This window comes from Anguilla rostrata, chromosome 10, assembly GCF_018555375.3.
Source record: "Anguilla rostrata isolate EN2019 chromosome 10, ASM1855537v3, whole genome shotgun sequence".
NCBI classification, from domain to species: domain Eukaryota; kingdom Metazoa; phylum Chordata; class Actinopteri; order Anguilliformes; family Anguillidae; genus Anguilla; species Anguilla rostrata.
The window spans coordinates 13,361,955-13,380,464 of record NC_057942.1 but is presented as its reverse complement, the minus strand read 5'-3'; the positions used below and the strand labels follow the sequence as shown (position 1 = coordinate 13,380,464).

General features: G+C 46.4%; 1 protein-coding gene across 9 annotated transcripts in view; it reads right to left on the bottom strand.

Annotated features, from left to right (window-relative positions):
* Positions 1-2,713: 2,713 nt before the first annotated feature.
* Positions 2,714-18,510, bottom strand: part of LOC135265049 (spectrin alpha chain, non-erythrocytic 1) — a 36,885-nt gene continuing 21,088 nt past the window's right edge. For 4 of the 9 annotated variants that reach the window (XM_064354254.1, XM_064354252.1, XM_064354255.1 and 1 more), the window contains 30 exons: positions 17,419-17,510; positions 17,079-17,223; positions 16,809-16,990; positions 16,575-16,674; positions 15,977-16,174; positions 15,690-15,836; positions 15,439-15,542; positions 15,182-15,344; positions 14,818-14,832; positions 13,130-13,261; positions 12,615-12,752; positions 12,194-12,298; positions 11,630-11,838; positions 11,324-11,444; positions 10,788-10,909; positions 10,349-10,481; positions 10,102-10,200; positions 9,710-9,869; positions 9,238-9,314; positions 8,926-9,135; positions 8,355-8,651; positions 7,794-7,906; positions 7,179-7,196; positions 6,539-6,601; positions 4,905-4,959; positions 4,259-4,455; positions 4,007-4,060; positions 3,716-3,862; positions 3,312-3,459; positions 2,714-3,201 (listed from right to left, as the gene is read on the bottom strand). In XM_064354254.1, the coding sequence (XP_064210324.1) occupies positions 3,076-3,201; positions 3,312-3,459; positions 3,716-3,862; positions 4,007-4,060; positions 4,259-4,455; positions 4,905-4,959; positions 6,539-6,601; positions 7,179-7,196; positions 7,794-7,906; positions 8,355-8,651; positions 8,926-9,135; positions 9,238-9,314; positions 9,710-9,869; positions 10,102-10,200; positions 10,349-10,481; positions 10,788-10,909; positions 11,324-11,444; positions 11,630-11,838; positions 12,194-12,298; positions 12,615-12,752; positions 13,130-13,261; positions 14,818-14,832; positions 15,182-15,344; positions 15,439-15,542; positions 15,690-15,836; positions 15,977-16,174; positions 16,575-16,674; positions 16,809-16,990; positions 17,079-17,223; positions 17,419-17,510 (3,870 nt within the window). In that variant the 3' untranslated portion in view covers positions 2,714-3,075. The remainder of the gene's footprint in view (positions 3,202-3,311; positions 3,460-3,715; positions 3,863-4,006; positions 4,061-4,258; positions 4,456-4,904; positions 4,960-6,538; positions 6,602-7,178; positions 7,197-7,793; positions 7,907-8,354; positions 8,652-8,925; positions 9,136-9,237; positions 9,315-9,709; positions 9,870-10,101; positions 10,201-10,348; positions 10,482-10,787; positions 10,910-11,323; positions 11,445-11,629; positions 11,839-12,193; positions 12,299-12,614; positions 12,753-13,129; positions 13,262-14,817; positions 14,833-15,181; positions 15,345-15,438; positions 15,543-15,689; positions 15,837-15,976; positions 16,175-16,574; positions 16,675-16,808; positions 16,991-17,078; positions 17,224-17,418; positions 17,511-18,510) is intronic. The other 5 variants (XM_064354257.1, XM_064354259.1, XM_064354258.1 and 2 more) reach the window with 3 other exon arrangements.

Here is an 18,510-nt window from a genome sequence, read left to right as displayed (position 1 = left end):
GGCAGAACACCCTCGCACTTGACCACACGAGGTAGTTACACGTAGTGTGCTTGTGCACGTATCTGAACACCACTCACATTATGTTGCGTAGTTGGCGAAGTCATGGAATAAAAACATAATGCCATCTACAGGCAGGAGGAGATAGATGCCCAATAAGAAAACTAAGTCAATTCTTACTGTAAAACATTGACTAATAGACTACTGGGTTTTGACAAAACTGATTTTATTATTTTTAAAATTAACAACGTAGCCTACACAAGTACTTCACTCTGGATGAGCCTCTGCTAAGTGATTATCATCTAATGTAACACTAAAGTACTCATCTCATCATCTAAAAACAGGAGAGATTGAAGGGTGAACTTTTTTTTACATTCATATTATAATTTTATTTAACAGGTCATATCACATTATATATTCTGTCCTATTCTGTCCAACCTTGCTTGCTATTTTCCATCTGATAAGGGCTGGCTGAGTAACCGTGAGTTAGGTACCAATAAACTGTCACGGGCTGGGGCCCATTCTCAAACCCTACAACCCTAGAGCAAAAAGCAAAAAGGTAGTATGCAGCTGGATGATGAGAAAATAAGTTTTACTTTATACTTTGTGAGTTAATTGTCCTTATCTGACACAGAGGTGTACAGACTCTCTGGGAAAGTATAAAGGATCAGTGTGAATAATGCTTTTTTAGTATTGTGTTGACTCAGCAGGTGTGTTCTTTCTGTAGATAGGAAGGCCCTTATAACTGGATCGCATGTGAAGTGTGTTCCTGACTGGATTGCCTCTTCATTACAAGACATAGGTGCTTTTTCCTTCTCAACTCGACAGTATCCTCACACACACCCTGGTATGCTGTTGGTTGGCACACAATATTCCAAGCTAAAATCTATTTACCCTTTTCCTCATTATTATCACAGATCTTAATCTTACTATCCTTCATACAGAAAGCTAAGGAATTTATAACAGCCTCCATTCTTCTGGGAAGGCTTTCCACTAGATTTTGAAACATGGCTGTGGGCATTTGCTTCCATTCAGCCACAAGAGCATTAATGATGTTGGGCGATAAGGCCTGGCTCGCAGCTGGCATTCAAATTCATTCTAGTGCCAATGTTTGTCTATGGAAATTGCATGGCTGTATGCTTGATTTTATGTACCTGTTACCAATGGGTATGGCTAAAGTAGCCAAACCCACTAGTTAGAGTGTCCACATACTTTTGGCTATTTAGTGTATATATGTACACATATAGATGTACAGACAGGTGACAAACTAAAGTAAAAACCTAAATAAATGAGTGGAGAAACATAACAACCTTGATTTTGGATCAAGACGGTAAAAGGAAAAGATCTAAGTGACTTTGAAAGAGGGTTCATTATTGGGGCACAAATGGCAGGAGCTTCAGTCACAAAGACTGCTCGACTAGCTAGTGTTTTAATGGGAACAGTGACTACAGTGACATCTGCATTTAGATCTATGAGAAATACATCAGTAAATAGGGTTGGAAATTGTGGTCGAGAGCACACATTCGATGACCGTGATGATGCTTGTGCATTAGTGTGACATGTAAGGAAAAACAGAAGAGCAACTCTTCCTTGGGTGACTCAGAATGCACATTTGAGAGTTCAGTGGTGGAAAAACCATAGGGACTGGTCTACAGAGATGTGGGGAAAAAGTGATATGAGATGTAGGAACTGTGCAGGCTATTGGAATAAACTGAGGTCACAGTCAGTTTTGTGGAAGCAACCTGAGATCATACATTCTTTGTGACATGGTGCATTATCATGCTGGAAGTATCCATTTAAAATAGGGTAGATTGTGGCCATAAAGGAACGTACTTAGTCAGCAACATTGCTTAGGTATGTGCTGACATTAAAATGATGCTCACTTGATATTAAGGGGGCTAATCTGTGCCAAGAATGCAGGCACAGGATGCTTGCATTTTCTGACCTTACCATCTGCATGTCACAGCAAAAATAAAGATTAGACAGACCAGCATACGTTTTTCTGATCTTCACTTGTCCAGTTTTGGTGATCACATAGCCACTGTAGGCTCATCTTCCTGCTCTGAACAGATAGGACTAAAACCTGACGTGGTCTTCTGCTGCTGTAGCCCATCCACTTCAAGGTTGGATGTGTTGTCTGCTGCACATCACTGTTGTAAACAGCTGTTATCTGAGTTTTTGTGGCCTTGTTGTTAGCTTGAATGAGTCTACCCATTCTCTTCTGACCTCTCCTAGTAACAAGGCATTTTTTTCCACCACAGAACTGCCACTCACTGGATGTTTTTGGTTTATTGGACCATTCTCTGTTAACCCTAGAGACCGCAGTATGCGAAAATCCCAAGATGACGGTAGTTTCTGAGATTCTAAAACCACCATGTCTGACACCAACAATCATTTAATGGTCCCATTCTAATGTTTTAGTCCAACTAAATCTCTTCATGTCTGTATGATTCATATATTGAGTTGCAGCCACATGATAAATACTTGAGCTCTCATTTAAAAACCCACTCATTTTATAGTAATTCCCACATTTGAGTCTCTGCTTGTAAGTATACATCAGCACAGCCTTGAACATCCTTATCCTCAAACATTTGCTTTGCCCACTGCTCATTTGTGAGAATATTAATGTTGGTATAGTGAACCAATTTCTGAATAAGGATCGTTTTGTAGTAAATATGATTTATTGTATGCAAAACAAGAACACAACACCACTGGATCAGTTAGAACCAGAAGCGTTTAATTAAGCACACTGCAGTCACAGGAGAGTTGCTACACAGTCATTTCTATGAGGTTAAAATCAAGCAAAGCACTTTTAATAGCCAAAACATCACAATTAAATGCAGAGACATTCACTAAGCTATTATAGAGAGTAGCACAGAGATAGCAGGTCCCTACGTTAATGGGGATCGTGTATCATTAACTGCACAGAATGAAATTGGCATGAACCCCCCCCCCCCTTTCTAATGGACCCACTGAGAGTTGGAGAGATATAGTTTAGTGTCTAAGATTCAGTCATGCAGTTTTGCTGGGAAAAACGCATCCCGATTTGTCACTGACAGGCGGAGGTGCTGGTGCAGGTTAGTTGACGAAGAGCGAGCGGGTGAACTCCACGAAATCAAACGCCGAGGGCAGCTCCCGGCCCTTGCTGTCCATGTAGGGCTTCATGTGCGAGATGCAGTAGTCGGCCTGCTCCTTCGACAGGTTCTGAAGGAAGAAAAATTAAGAGTTAAAAAAAACGACGGCACGTTCGCTCTCGTGCGGCGCGAAAGGAAAGCGTAATTTTGAGAAGCGCGCAGGGCCGCGCCCTTCAGTACCTGGTAGAGCTCCTCCTTGGTGACGTACGGCTTGTTCTCGGCGCTCAGGGCTCGGAAGGCGCTCTCGATCTCCTCGCTCGACTTCACGTTCTCCGTCTCTCGGCTGATCATGAAGGCCATGTACTCCTGCAGAGACACGTGGCCATCCCTGCAATAGATCGATGGAGAGGGAAAGACAAGTACACACAAAAATTTTTAATTGAGAACCATTTTCTTTAAAACTAAAATAGGCATTGTGAGCTGCACCTGCCATTCAGAGTTGAAGCGGAATCCTACATTTTAATTATCTGTCAGATTCTGTGAACATCGCATTAGAAAAGCAGGATATTAAGTAACTGCAGCCATGCTGAACAGCAGCAGTAAGTTTCCCAAGAGAGAGAGAACGGTCACAGCCAAGTTCTGACCTGTTGGGATCGACAGTGTCCAGGATGGACTCAAACTCCGGGTCAGGCTCTCCCTCCTCAACCATGGGAAGGTCGTAACCCAGAGAGCGCAGACAGGACTTGAACTCCTGGTGATTCAGCCGCCCAGACTTGTCCTTGTCAAAATGCCTGTAAGCAAAATTAAAGAAAGGTAGCAAATCATCATGGATACGGAGACGTAATCTTGTTTACTGTGAAAATTCTTATTTTCTCAAGTGAGAAAAGTATATAATATAACATACATACATAAAAAAACATAGAAGTAACACTCACTTGAACATCATGCTGAACTCCTTCAGGGCTTCTTCGGTTACTCCAGTGGTGTTTCTACAGAAGTAAGAGAGGCACGTGAGGACTAGATCAAACGCAATCCAACAGGGCTACTATAAGCACATTGATGACAGGTTAAGGTAAGTGTGTGGGTGCGTTTGGTCTCTGACGAGTTTGTTGAGGTATTCATGTGTATGGATGGGTATGTATGGTCCCTGGCCAGCATCTGTACGGCATGCACGTTCTCCCTCTGACCTGGCCTGGATCTGCTGCTCCAGGTTGTGCTGCATTCTCATGCCCAGCTGGTCAAGCTGGTCCCACTGCTGCGCCAGCCCCACCGTGCTGTGCTCTGTGTACTTATTATCCAGGATCAGGGCCTCCTCCATGGCTGCGCCCAGGTCTTCGATCTTCTTCAGCTGGCTGCGCATGGCACGGATCTCCTGGTGCTTGCGCTACGGGCGTGCGGGAAACACGCAAGGGTCAGGATGGGGAGCAGGCCACCCGGAACCAAAACCCATGACAAACCAGACCAAACCCACTGCAGCACACTAACTGAGTTCTTCATATCTTCATTTACATATGTCATCAGTGACATCAACTTTACATCAAATAGCAGATCTTTCCTAATTTCCTCAACAACTGCAAAAGCCTGAATTAATATTAATACTAATTAATTTTTTTACACATTTTTACAATCCTCTCTTTTTTCCTTCCTTCCCAGTGTGACACCAGAAATTGTGCCACCTGGCAAGGATCAAAGCAGCTGAAGCACAAGGACTCCTCTGTTGCACCTGGCCACCTGTGCACTTACAGTAATTTCAACACAGGTTTACCAACACATAACAATGCATCCAGTTAAAAAGCCCTTTGAGAATAAAATGATTTATTTCCCCTCTCTCACCTTAGTTGCCTCAAGCTGGGATTCCAGTGTTCCAGATTCTTCCACCATACAAGACCTACACACACAGAGAGCAGTGAGATGATGCAGCAGGCGGGGCCTACAGAGTCCACCCCTGAACTACACCACCCAAATGACCACAATCACCATGCCACTACACCTCACCAGCTAACTGCTAATTTAATCAAAGTTAGTGTTTTTCCACTGATCTGGATAAAGAACACAGTATGAACGTTTTTCATAAAAAAAGAGAAAAACTCTAGAGTGTAATGAATTTTTATGGCATACAGTGGTATGCAAAAGTTTAGGCACCCCTGGTCAAAGGGTATATTTTGTTGATTTTCTTAGTGAAAGTAATTCAACACAACTTCTGCAGGGAAATACTTAAACACAACACATTTCTGTAAATTTGAATGCATAATTACAAATTGTGTGGTATAATGATGCACAGCTGTATAATATCTGACTTAATCCATGGATTAGTTATTATAGTTATAGTTATTAGATTTTCCAAGACATGGAAACACTTGGAGAACACGTGGCAACATGAGGATCAGGATCTTGGTGGCGTGGTGATGTAAAAGAGTGATCAGTGTGGCCCAACTGTCACAAGGGTCAAAAAAAGTCCCAAGTTCACAAATCAGAAAAAACACTAAATAAATCCAACAAATCAGATCTTTGAAATTTTGGAAGCCAAGTGCAATAAATAGACCTCTTTCACCAGACACCAGTTAGTTAGAACTATACCTACATCTGCTGCTGTGAGTGTAATAACCACATCTAAGTTACAAATACTATCACTAAACAACTTATTTCTCAATGCGTAATTTACAAACTAATCAGTGATTTGTTTTCAGTTTTAAATGGAAAAGAAAATCCCCTGAACATGATCCCAGGATGTACTCCAATAAAACTGCAAAAGCTTTTCAAAGTAATTCCCCCAAATAAACAAGACTTGCCTCAAGACTTACCTGCAAGATGCAACCTACAGGCTGTGCTATTTGATAACACCAAGAGTTCCCAGAATGCACTTGGCCCCACAATTTTTTCAGTGCCACACTGTGCATGCCAAAGAAGCTAACTCAAGCCATGGTACCCATACCATGCATGGTTAGAACCTCTGTGCACAGGGGTGGAAACTGCTGGCCGTTTTTCTAAGCAAATGCAACTGAGAAATCCTCTAGGTACAGTTTTTATTCTACTATCATTATTTACTGTGAATGTCAAGAATTAAGCTGAGAGAAGCTAAATTAAAACCTAAACCAAATGATCGCAGTTTCAACCCCTTCTTTGGGTGCATAAAACAAAGAAAAATATATACAAGTGCTACAAATGTATATATCCCCCAAATTAAATCCATAGACCCTTTGGAAGGGTGCTATACACAGCCAGCCTTGGAGGAATAAGCAGCAGAAAAAGGAGGTGAAATCCCATTTTTAGAAAAGCCACAGTGCCGGTGAGAGTTAGTCCGGAGGAAACGGAACACATAGAGCCCACAACGAGGGTTTGAGACTCAAATGCGTGAGGAGCAACAACCCAAAAAAACGTGGGGAGTGGGAGGAGGCAGGAGAGGTAGGAGGAGTGGAGGGAGGGGGGCTGGGAGAGGCCAAAGTAAACCAGGAAAAAAAGGGGAAAACCTTCCAGAAAGATCATCACCGACTTCATACTGATAGACACGGATAACCCGGCGATAGGCTATGCTATTTAGAAAAGGGGGAGGAGGGGGTCAGGGGGGAAATAGTGTGAATACCAATAGAAAGAGACAAAACAATTTAAAGACACACAAACAGGAAGGGAAAATGATATCAAAAACCCAGAAGCCGTTATGTTTCAGTGCAAAAACGAAAAGGAAAAATCAAAGACCAAAAAGGAGAGACACTCAAGAGGGGGTTCATGATTACACATCAATTTGGGTCCATTACAACTCAGTTATTACACAGGCTGGATTGTCTGCAAATCCAGTTAGTCCATCGGTTTTCATGGCAACACCAGAAACGTGTCTGAACATTATTTAATACTGCTTTAAATAAACTTTGTTCCTAATGAATTCTTAAGTCCACAAGCCTGACTTTACATTTTTTCCATGAACACATCTTGAATGGACACTTATTGCCAAGCGTTGCCATTTTCCCAATTTACTCACCACTGGGTTGCTACAGAGCCCCCAGAGAATTTAGCAGCCAGTGAAGTAAGCCAAATAGTTTTTCCCCTCTAATTTTTGAAGACGAACATGTACATAGAACAACAAGAGAAAGAGAGAAAAAATGTGATATTAACCCATCCAGAAGATATGTCCTGATGAGTGAAGTGATCCGAGCATCGTGTAGCAAGAAAGAGGCAGGAGGGCGGAGCAGAGAGGGGGAGGGGAAGAAGGGATGACAAAAAAAGAGAACAAATTGTTAAATCATACAGGAGCATCAGCACTGCTCATGTAATGTCAACTTGAGAGCAGTCACATGACACGGCTCTATCGATACCAATGCCCAACACTGGTAGCCCTTTTTCAGAAAATGGACCATTGTAGTTACGTATGGCTACAACATCCCCCACAGTGAAGCGTACTTTACAGTGATCGGTTTTCTACAGAGGAAGAGGGTGCCAAGAGTGAGGCAAGAAATATCTAAAGCAGGAGGTAAAAACTTAATGAACGAGAGCCTTTGCTAAATTACAATTAATCAAACGACCAACCACAAAAGAAAGCTGTTGAACAGTGTAGAGACTAACACGCAATGTACTACCACCGTTTTAAGCATTATAAGCACAAGAAAAGGGCGATCAAAAAGGGACTTATTATTCAGTTACAACACTTGATTAAAGTTTCTGTAAGCTATCTGGAGTTTATCCAGGCAGAGCCCATCTCTCGTTTTCCACTGCTCTCTCCAGCGCCCCCACCTGGTCTCCTGCAGCCACTGGTGGAAGGCGTTGGCGTGCTGCGCAAACTCCTGCCGCAGCTTGTCGTTCTCCTCCTGGCGCCTCTGCTCTTTCTGGAGCTCCAATTCTCGCTCCTGACGACACAGAAAAAATACTGCTGAACTACACCATTATTTTATTATTATACACACACATTTATACAAATAACCTTATAAGCTCAGTTGTGAATTTACCAGTCAAGTGAACAGGGTACAAATAGTATAGGCAATTACGCCTTACCAATCTCCTTCTCTGAATAAAAATGTGAGTACTGAATGAAAATTAGTCATACTTCCAACTGATAAAAACTCAAAATATAAAATTTAGAAAATCTGACCTAACTTGGCACTACTGTTGGACAATCCAATGTAGTCAACATTTTAATATCAAGAGGATGGGGAAATAAAATTAAAGTTCTGACTTCCAAGTTTTGACTGACCTTCATTCCCAATGTGTTCGTACCTTGGACATTCTACCATAAACTCAGAATGTATAAAAACGTTGGCTGTTCACAGAAGTTATATTGCACCCTCTCTTAATAACCTTGATAATTTTCTGCAGGTTCCTCCAGGTCTCCTCCAGAGCTTCCATGGTGAACCAGGTGTAGGGGTTGGACACCACGTGGTAGCTCTTGATCTGGCGGTCCAGCTCGGCCAGCTGGTTGAAGTCGGCCTGGGCGGAGCTGAGCGAGGAGCGGAAGGCCTCGTGGGCGTCGCGCAGGGCGCGGATCTCCTCCAGAGAGTTGCAGCGCACCGGGTCCGTCAGGTCCTCCTCCGCGTTCTCGAACCAGCTGTTGAAAGCCGACGCCTTCTTGGCGAAGGTCAGGAAGAGGTCCTCCACCTGCAGCCAGAGATTGACAGTGTGAGGGACCACCGACTGAGAACCTCCATCCCTGGACGACCGCACAGCCAATCATGAGTCAGCACCTGGGACGCCTGGCCAAAATCAGCACTGGCACAACCAGGTTTTGACAGAAAAATTATGCTTGTAAAGCATAGTTCAACACAGCAAATATTTCTAGGATCCTCAACAAAAACCGGCGCTCAGTCCAGTAAATTTGTCTTCATAAATTCCAGACCAATCCAGTCGGCAGACATGCCCCTCACACACCCACCTTCCTGAAGTGCTCCTGGGCTTCCAGAAGCTTCTTCTTGCGGGCGGTGGAGTTGGACAGGAGCTGGTTCCAGCGCTTGATGAGGGCGGCGTGGCGGGCCTCGATGGCGCGGGACTGCACGTGCTTGGCCGCCAGCAGCTGGTCCTTCAGGGCCGTGATGTTGGTGATGCCCTCCTGCTGGAAGGCCTGGAGCCCTGCGTCGAACGTCTCCTGCTCGACGGGGCGAGACGGGGACAGGGTGTGAGGAAACGGGACCAAGCGCACCCCTTCGCCCTCCCCGAAGTATAACCACGCATCGCAGATGAATCATACCTGCTTAGTGAGGAGAGTCTGCACTGAGGACAAGTCCCTTCCGTAGTCATCCGTCTTTAGACTGTTCTCTTTCTCACCTGAAAAAAACAAGTTCAGCCCTCGAATTACAAATGGCCAGTCATGTCTGCAAGCCTGTCCCAAACCAGTAACAGCCTCTTAATTTTGGAGGGTGGAGACTGGTCTTCCATAACATGAACAGGTTACCCTCTTCCCTCTCATAGTCCTCCAGCACAGTGGCCATGGCTCAAGCGACCTGCATAATGAGTCAGGGTATAGCGGGCTGGCTTAAACCCTCCCACCCTGTGTGACTCCCAGCCAATCGCAACTGGTACAGTCAGTATTCAAACCCTCCAGACCACTGCTTTAGCTGGATACACCACCCAAACACCCTAAAGAGAGTGCCATCTCTGTTAAACAGGATAGACACAAATATGCTGAGCCCTGTCCAAGCCCTCGGCTGGCACAAACGTACCGATCCAGGACTCCACCACGTCGGCCTTCCAGTTGAACTGCAGGAAGGCCGAGTTCTCGTCCAGCTTGGCCTTCCTCTGCGCAGCCGCCCTCTCCAGCTCCGACACCTTCTCCTTCAGGGCCTTTATTTTGGCGCTGATGTTGTCCACGTGGTGGTTATTCTGCAGCACAGAGCAGCACGTTCACTCACGTCAAAAACTTTGCTGGCCCCTGTGTGTGGATGTGTGTGTGTGTGTGTGTGCACGCACGCATGTGTGTGCCTGTGTGTGTTGGTGTCTGTGTCCGTGTGTGTGTGTGTGTGTGTGTGTGTGTGTTGGTGTCTGTATCCGTGTGTGTGTGTGTTTGTGTGTGTATGGGCACGTGGACTGCGCGTTGTCACTTCCTCAGCCGTACCTTGCTGATGAGCTCGTCTCCGTTTGCGCACACATCGTTCACCCTGTCCCTGTGTACCGTGAAGTCGGTCTCAAAGGCCTCGTGCTTCTTCAGCAAGCCCTGCACAACAGGAGAGTAACTGTAATTAGCACCCAAGGGCTTCACGTTTAAGTTCCAGAAAGACTGCTGCCTGATGTACTCAGTCTTAATTACGTTCCAATTATCCGTGCGCCCATGCAGACGCATGGGGTCCTCCGTGTGTCCTCACCTGCACTGCTGCCAGCGTGTCCCCATAGTCCTCGCTTCCAACCAGGTTCAGCTTCTCGTTGATCCACGCCTCCTCTTCTTCCACATTCGCCACAAACTGCTGATACTCCAAAGACTCCTCCAGCCTCTGCCCTCTACACACATGCACCAACACAAGAACAAATTATTATTCAGTTAGCAGACTGCCTTATCCAGAGCAAAAAACAGAACACCTTTTCCATTTAGACAGCCGATTATTTTTCTGTCACAATTCAGGTTAAGTACTGTACGTTGCTCAAGGGTGTGCACTGACATTTTAACATACAACTTCAAGCCCCGTTCTTTAACCAAGACACAACACTGTGACCCAAAAATAGCTATTTCTCCGACTTAAGCTCACTGAAATGAGCCACGCTAGTCGCCAGTAAATTGTGACCCAGGAACAGAAATGTGGCACTTACCGTGCGGCAGCAAGGTCCTTCAGCTCCTTCCAGTGATCCACAAACTGGGCCAGTCTCTGCTGGATCTCCTCCTGTCCGATGGTGTTGTCATCAGACAGCTTCTTCCCCGTGTCCAGAACAGACTAGAGCAAGGAAGGAGGGAAAAGGCAAATAAGAACACAAAACTGAGAAGAAACTTCATGACCAGTTCCTCAGGGGAGGAACGTTCTATACTGTATCTATGCAAGTGGCCTAACAGGATATAATTAGGGCCCTGTACCTGTGTGTGGTCAAAAAGGAGATAACTGGGACCCTGTACATGTGTGAGTGGCCTAACAGGTGGTAACCCGCACCCTGTACCTGTGTGAGGCCTAACAGGAGGTACCTGGCACCCTGTACCTGTGTGAGGCCTAACAGGAGGTACCTGGCACCCTGTACCTGTGTGAGTGGCCTAACAGGAGGTACCTGGCACCCTGTACCTGTGTGAGGCCTAACAGGAGGTACCTGGCACCCTGTACCTGTGTGAGGCCTAACAGGAGATAGCTGGGACCCTGTACCTGTATGGCTGGGTCATGGGCAGCCAGCTCAGCCTCCAGTCTCTTGTGCTTCTTTCTCAGATTCTGTACTCCTGTCAAGTCACGTCCATAATCCTCCGAGCTCACTAGCAATTTCTTCTCTCTGCAGGGGGATGGAACATTAGCGGAGACAGTTCTCGCCAGTCCGACAGCACATCAGCAGATTGCTTTGCCACGAACACTTCAGCTCACAAACTCTGAACTAGGATTGTTTGTGTCTGACCAATCACGCAGCTTACACACGTCAGAGGTAAAACCACATGCTGTACTTTCTCCTCAAAGACTCACTTGATCCAAGACTCCTCATCGTCCAGGTCCCTGAAGAACTGGTGCAGGCGGTGCGACTCGTTGAGCTTGGCGCGGCGGCCGGCGGCCATGCTCTTGATCTTGGTGAAGCGGCCGTTGACGGCGTCTCGCTTGTCCTTCACTTGCGAGGTGTCGACGGCGTTGCTGGCCATGAGGCTGTCCGCCTGGCCGTTCAGGTCCTTCAGACGGTCCTGCAGGGCGGGAGGGGGGGGGGGCGTGCACAGTCAGGCTCGGAGGAAGTGCACAGTCACAGTGCATGAAGTGGAGACCTTTCTACTCTCCTACTGTAGTCACCAATAAAGCGCTAACAATGTTTCTACACTATAAAAATGCCCACGTAGTTTTTCCATTGTTACAACTGATCTAAAGAAAGTACTTGAAACAAAAACACAATCTTCTATACCATTTACCCGTAAAAGCAAGTACATTATAAATATCAATTTATCATGGTTTTTCCAACAATAGCAGTTACCCCATGGCAGTCTAACTGTAATGGCTGAAATTCAGAATAGCTGCAATACTGCACAGGAAGGTGGAGTAAACTACCTCATGAGCAGAGATGTCAGCCTCCAGAAGCTGGTGCTTCTTCAGCAGATTGTTCACGGAGGCCAAATCCTTCCCATAATCCTCAGAGGCAAGCAAAGCCTCGACCTGGAGTGGGGAAAAAACAAAGCTGTCAATCATGGAATTCCTCCTGCATATTCATGTGATTCCTCCTACATATTCACTGTTATTTTGTGGCATTTTAAGTGTAATTTCATCATCTGTATTATGTACAGTAAGCTCAAACAACAAATGTCATTATAGAGCAGGGAAAATCTTTTTCATTTTTGTGAAAAAATTCATTTTGGTCTAACCTACATTTTACGGCAAAATCAATGCAAGGAACTGAATTCACTGCCAAACTACGCATCAACAAAGCAAGCATATTTGAAAAGTTAATTTACAGATTTTTGAAGATTTTTACCTCTGAAAGCCAGAAATCGAAGTCTTTGATGCCAGTGTTGAAATTCTGCTGCTTGTTGGCCTCCTTCAGCTTCTGGCTCTTCTCTGCAGACTTGTTCACCAGGAACTGCCACTGGTCATCCAGGGCATTCAGGCGTGACTGGGGAGAGAAACAGCACCCACAATAAGAGCTCAACCATTTCAACATGCCCTGCATCCCCTCTCAGAAAGTCCTTTGTTTCAGCTCTGAAGTATTGTTCAGAAGGATGCGAGGTGGTGCTTGCATTACGTATTTGCAATACGGCCAAAAAATGTAAATTAAATGCAGTTATTGCTAAATGTTTTTTAACTGGAGAGCTACAATAATAATACATTGTTCATAACGTTACACCAAATTGTGCAGATTGATGAACTGTAGTAATTAGGGCGCTATACACTGGTATGAATAAGAGAAACTATGACCGGCTATGAGAAACTGTAGCCAGGCGTTAGCCTGTAGCCTTCAGCACTGGGCAGATTGTGGGAGGCGGCCATTACCTTGACCGCGTCCTCGCTCCCAGCACAGGCCCCCCTCTGGATGAGGGAGTTGCCCGTGTCGATTACGCCACGGATGCGGTCCGCGTTGGCGTGCAGCTCAGCCTCGAAGGCCTGGTGCTTCTGGTGCTTACTCTGCGTGAGGAGGGGAGAGAGTTAGAGTCCGAGCAGATTTTGGGAGGGGTGGGGGCGGGGGGGGGTGATGAAGCACAAGCCCCGTTACAGGCCAGATGTGTGTATGCATGTGTGTGTGTACGGCCGCATTTCCCTCTGAAAATAAACTTAGTAATATGACTAGTGCAATAATGAGACTTCCTGAAATATGACGGCGAATTATGCATCTAGTTAAGGCGTCTGAAGGCAATTTGAGTAGTCTTATGTTACTTACTAGTAGTCTATTGTATTTAAGTCACTTAAATACCTGCACCAAATTGATCATAAATGCCAGTACAATGGTAGTATGTAATAGTAAATTGAGCCAAGTAGGTTTATTCTGAGTGGCTCACTATTCATATTTTGCGACTCCTTGAGGGACTGAGCAACTACCAGTTATTTAATTTTTAAATACCACAGTTATAGTGTCTGACTTTGATGAGTATACATAATTGTCAGTATGGCAGTCAGTGACTCCCAGGAATATGACTGGGAGGAGGTAAACGTGAAATGAAAAGCCAGAACTAAAAGGACACCCCAAAAAATAACAAAATAAAAAAAAAAAGACAGATTCCTAGACACCACCAGTGATTGACAGAGACACGTGGGGGAAAAAAAAAAAAAAACACATGAAATGAACTGGAGACTTCCTCCGGAACACAGCAAATGTTTCTGGAGCACCTTAAAAAGCTTCTCTTTTTTTAAATGTCGTTCCACACCTGCGTTTCAACCGGAGAGTGAGGGAGAAATGTCTACACTGTGCCCCCCGTTTAGCCTGCACTCGTAGTCAAAGGCCTCTCAAATTCTTTTTTTTAATTAAATGGGAGGCATCAGTAAATGTAATGTACAGCAGAATAAGCACTGGGGGTTTTTGAAACACAGAAAGCAAACCATACCTGTGTTTTTTATTAAGAGCTTGAAGCAAAGCGGCACCTTTCTTAGCTACATATTTCTACCTCACTCACTGGATAACCTCACCTCTAATAAAAACATATTTTTGCCACTATATCCTCAACACAAATTCGGTTTTACTTTCAGTTTTACTTTCAGAAAATAAACATGTTGGATATCTAAAGCTGGTTGTATTGACCAAAGGATGGCAGCTCTGTATTTATATAAAAACCACAACATAATTTATATCAAGATCACTATCAGATGGTGCTAGAGACATAACTGTGGTTTGCAGGTAACCATAGCGACTGACACTTTGTATTAACATCGCACAATGTGTGGAACGAGTTTAAAAGACAACCCAACTTGTTAAGGCGAAGAACAAAAATATGGAAGCCACACCCAGCAGCTTAAAATAACTTAAGGGCACGAGACACAAGTACACATCTACAAACAAGGCAAAATGTGCATTTACATTTAAAAAACGGCATAAATCAAAAAGAAGCAAGCACTCATGTAGGTGAACACGAGACAGATGGATGGAAATCCAGCTAAAAAGGACTGTGTGTCTACAGATGGCAAAAAGACACGGACACAAGTGAAAGACCCCTACAGATGTTAGTGCGCTGACACACTACTCAACTTACCAGCAGTTTGGACAGCTAAAAACAGACAATAAAAACAAAGACAGATTCAGATTTTATTGCCATCAAAAGGGCTGGGGAAGTCACAAGGCAGTCATTATGAACAAGGGATAAACAGGACAACAGTAGTAATAGAGATTTATGGGTATGGGGGAGGGGGGTTTGTTTAACAGAAAAAAGGATTAAAGGGTAATAAGTCAACACAAAAACATTTGTTAAAGAAGCAATTCAGCAGTCACTTATTCGGAAGAGACTGAAAACCACCTCGTCCAATCAAAATGATGGTAAACGCGGTAAAAATGCGATGAAATAAGAGCGCTAAAGAGCTCAAACGGCGCGTTACTTCGCGGGGGCTGCGATACCGCACCTGGATGTTGGTGGGGTCCTTGTAGGACTCGTCAGTGGCGGTCTGCAGCTTCTCGCTGATCCAGGCCTCGATCTCGTCCACGTCGCGGCTGAACTGCTGCAGGGTCTGCGACTCGCCCAGCTTGGAGCGCTTCTCGATCATCTGGGCCTTCAGCCGCCTCCACCTGCGGGGCACAGAGCAGCCCGGAGTGACCAAACCTGGGGCACACTGTGAAGGGGTGCTGGGGAGGGGGAGGGGGGCAGGGGGCGGGGGCTTACCTGTCCAGAACCTCGTTACAGCGGGCGGAGATCTCAGGCTTGGCGTAGTGGTCTGCTCCAATCAGCTGCTCCGCGAAGGACTGCAGGGCGGCGATCTTGTCCTCCTGCAGACGCAGCAGGGCAATTGATGAGTCAAACACGCCCAATTTCATTTAAGCATAGAAGTACAGGGGGAAGCTTTTTTAACTAAATATTGATTAATTCCAGCAAACAGATGCTGCCCTATACAGGGACGGCCGCACACCGCTGACCTGCACGTTGATGGCCTTGTCAAAGTCCTCGTGCTTCTTGATGAGCGCCTCCACGCTGTCCAGAGAGTCGCCCTTATCGTCGCTGGCCAGGAAGGCCTCGCGGGCCGCCATCCAGTTCTCCGCCTGCTCGCAGTCGCGGTTGAAGAGCTGCGGAGGGAAGAGAGCAGACAGACAGGGTCACACGCGGTCACACGCGGTCACACGCGGTCACACGCGGTCACACGCGGTCACACGCGCGACGGTCACTCCACACGCGGTCACAGACGGTCGTCCGGTCGGGGTCAGACCTGCAGCTCCAGACACTGGTCCAGCATCATCCTGCGCTGCACCCAGGCCTTCTCCAGGTTGGCCCGCTCGCGGTCCAGGGTCTCCAGCTTCTCCTGGATCTCAGGGCTGGCGTAGTGGCCCCGCGCCACCAGCTGCTGCCCAAACTGCTCGAAGGCCTGGAAGGTGCCGGCGCGGGCGTCGATCTCGGTGCGGTGCTCCTGGAGAGGGCACGGGGGGGAGGAGACGGGCGGAGTGAGGGAGGGGGTGAGAGCTTTTCCTTCCATAAAGACTGTCCCGTCATTCAGTCACTGCATTACTGCACTACTGAGCCAAGCACTCCATTAATCAATGCATCTTCTTCAGAAGCTGAAAGTCCAGGGGTCAGAAAGTAAAAGCCTTGCTCATTTCAATGTGGTAATTAGTAAATCCAGGTGACTGGAACAAAATAATCGGGAGGACTTTCACTTTCTGAAGATGGATTTTCTGCCTCTGATCTTGTTCATGTAGTGCCATTTACAGACACAGCACTTCACTGTACAGATTTTCCAGGGGGAATCAAAAGAATGTGTCTCCTATGACTTCCATTCACTGTAAGCAGAGCTGTAATAGAGTCAGTACCTGGTGTCTCTCCAGCAGAGCCTCAGCCCCCGTCACATCCTTGGCCAGCTCATCGGACGACACCAGCCCCCTGATCCCATTGATCCAGGACATCAGGTCTCTGCAGGAGGGTTGTGACAGAATGGGAGAGAGAGGGTCCACTGTTTCGTTAAATTTTCCCACACAGCGACCACCGTGCTTCTTGGAAAAACGTTAGCGTAGCGCACCGTCCATGGCGTTGGCCCCGCCCCTCACCTGAAGTCGCTGAGGAAGCGCTGCAGGTCGTGGGAGTTGCCCAGCTTGTCCTTGCGCTGGTCGGCGCGCCCCACCAGGCTGCTCCAGGCCGTGTTCAGCTCGCTGCACTTCTCCTTGATGTCGTCGGCCGCCTCCGGGTGGGACTGGATCAGGCGGTCCGCAGTCTCCCCCAGAGAGTTCACCTGCGCGGGGGAAGGCAGAGGATCAGGACGCGGGCGGGGAGCGGTGATGTAACGGAGCCTCCCGGTGCATTCTGGGCCGTGCGCTCGCCTTGTCTCCCAGGGCGGCCAGGTCCCTCTCGAAGCCTTCATGTTTGCGCTGCAGCGCCTGGACGCTGGCCAGGTCGTGGCCGTAGTTGTCGGTGTTCAGGGCCTGGTTCTTCTCCTCCACCCACTCTTTGGTCTCATCAGCATCTCTACATGGGTGAATCGCACACAAACACAAAAACACTGGTCCGTTAGCTGAGAGCATGTGTATATACGTACATACATACACGCATATGCGCGTGTGTGTGTGTGTGTGCACGCGTGTTGTGTGTGTCTATGTGCACCTGCGTGCGCGTGTGTGTGTGCGTGCGTGCGTGTGTGTGCGTGCATTAAGGTGGACCCACCTGTGGAATCTCTGCACTTCATGGGCACTCCCCAGCAGGTTGCTCCTCTCCTCTGCCAGCTGCTGCAGGGACCTCCACTGCTGGTTCAGGTCCTGGCAGAAACACAGCAGTGCAAGGTTATCACCAATCAGAGGCTTCTCTTTCCCATGCTGAAAGCCAATCACAGTGCCACTTAAGACTTCTCAGGCAATAAGCTCATAATAGATCCTGGGTAGAAATTTAGGCCTGCTGTGCAATTTTGGCAGGAATTTAATTTGAGTTAATGATGGGATCTACACACTTAAATTACTGTGCTTCAAAGGAGTAATAAACACAAATTAAATTTAGTTTAATCCTGTTTCCATTTGATAAATCACAAAAAACTAATTAAGACCTTCCACTGCATTTTGTGAATTTTTTTAAAGCCATGTACTGCCTGTTCTATTTCCATTTCATTCATTAGCTCTGTATTTGGTATTTCATAGTTTCCAAGCAGTTAGTCGTAGCAATAGTATTTTATAGTTTGTTTGTTGTTAAGATCTAGATAGGCCAGTTTTTTTAATTATGGCAAACGTGGCATGTGGCTCACTGCTATCCATTGCTTATTTACAGATCAGGTGAGAGGGCATCATAGACCATCACCGTAAAAAGAAGGCGGTTCGGTGGCTTACTCACATGTAGCAGGATTCACCCAGAAATAGCCCAGACCCACCCCCCTACGCCCCCACCCCCTCCCCCACGCTCTCACTCTCAACCGCAATTTGCATGAATCACAGCTGTTAATTGGGCAGAGAAAGGCCAAAAGGTGGGGCTGCTGTACACTATAACAACAAAAGTTCCCATTTCAAAGTCACTGTATGGAAGGAGCAGAGGTAACTGACATTGTGCATGCATCCTCAAGCACATCCCCAGTAATGAATGACACATCATTACCCAAGCCAGACCAGACAAGGAGACAATGAGAAGGGAGGGGAGGGGAACGACACAGTGCAGGGGATGGAACAGACACAGACACAGTCTTTTGACATCATTAACTTCCAATCAGACAGCCGTTGAGGGTTAGGGTTTTATTTTGTAGATTATTTTTGTCCTAGCTAAGCTTTGAGGGGAAAA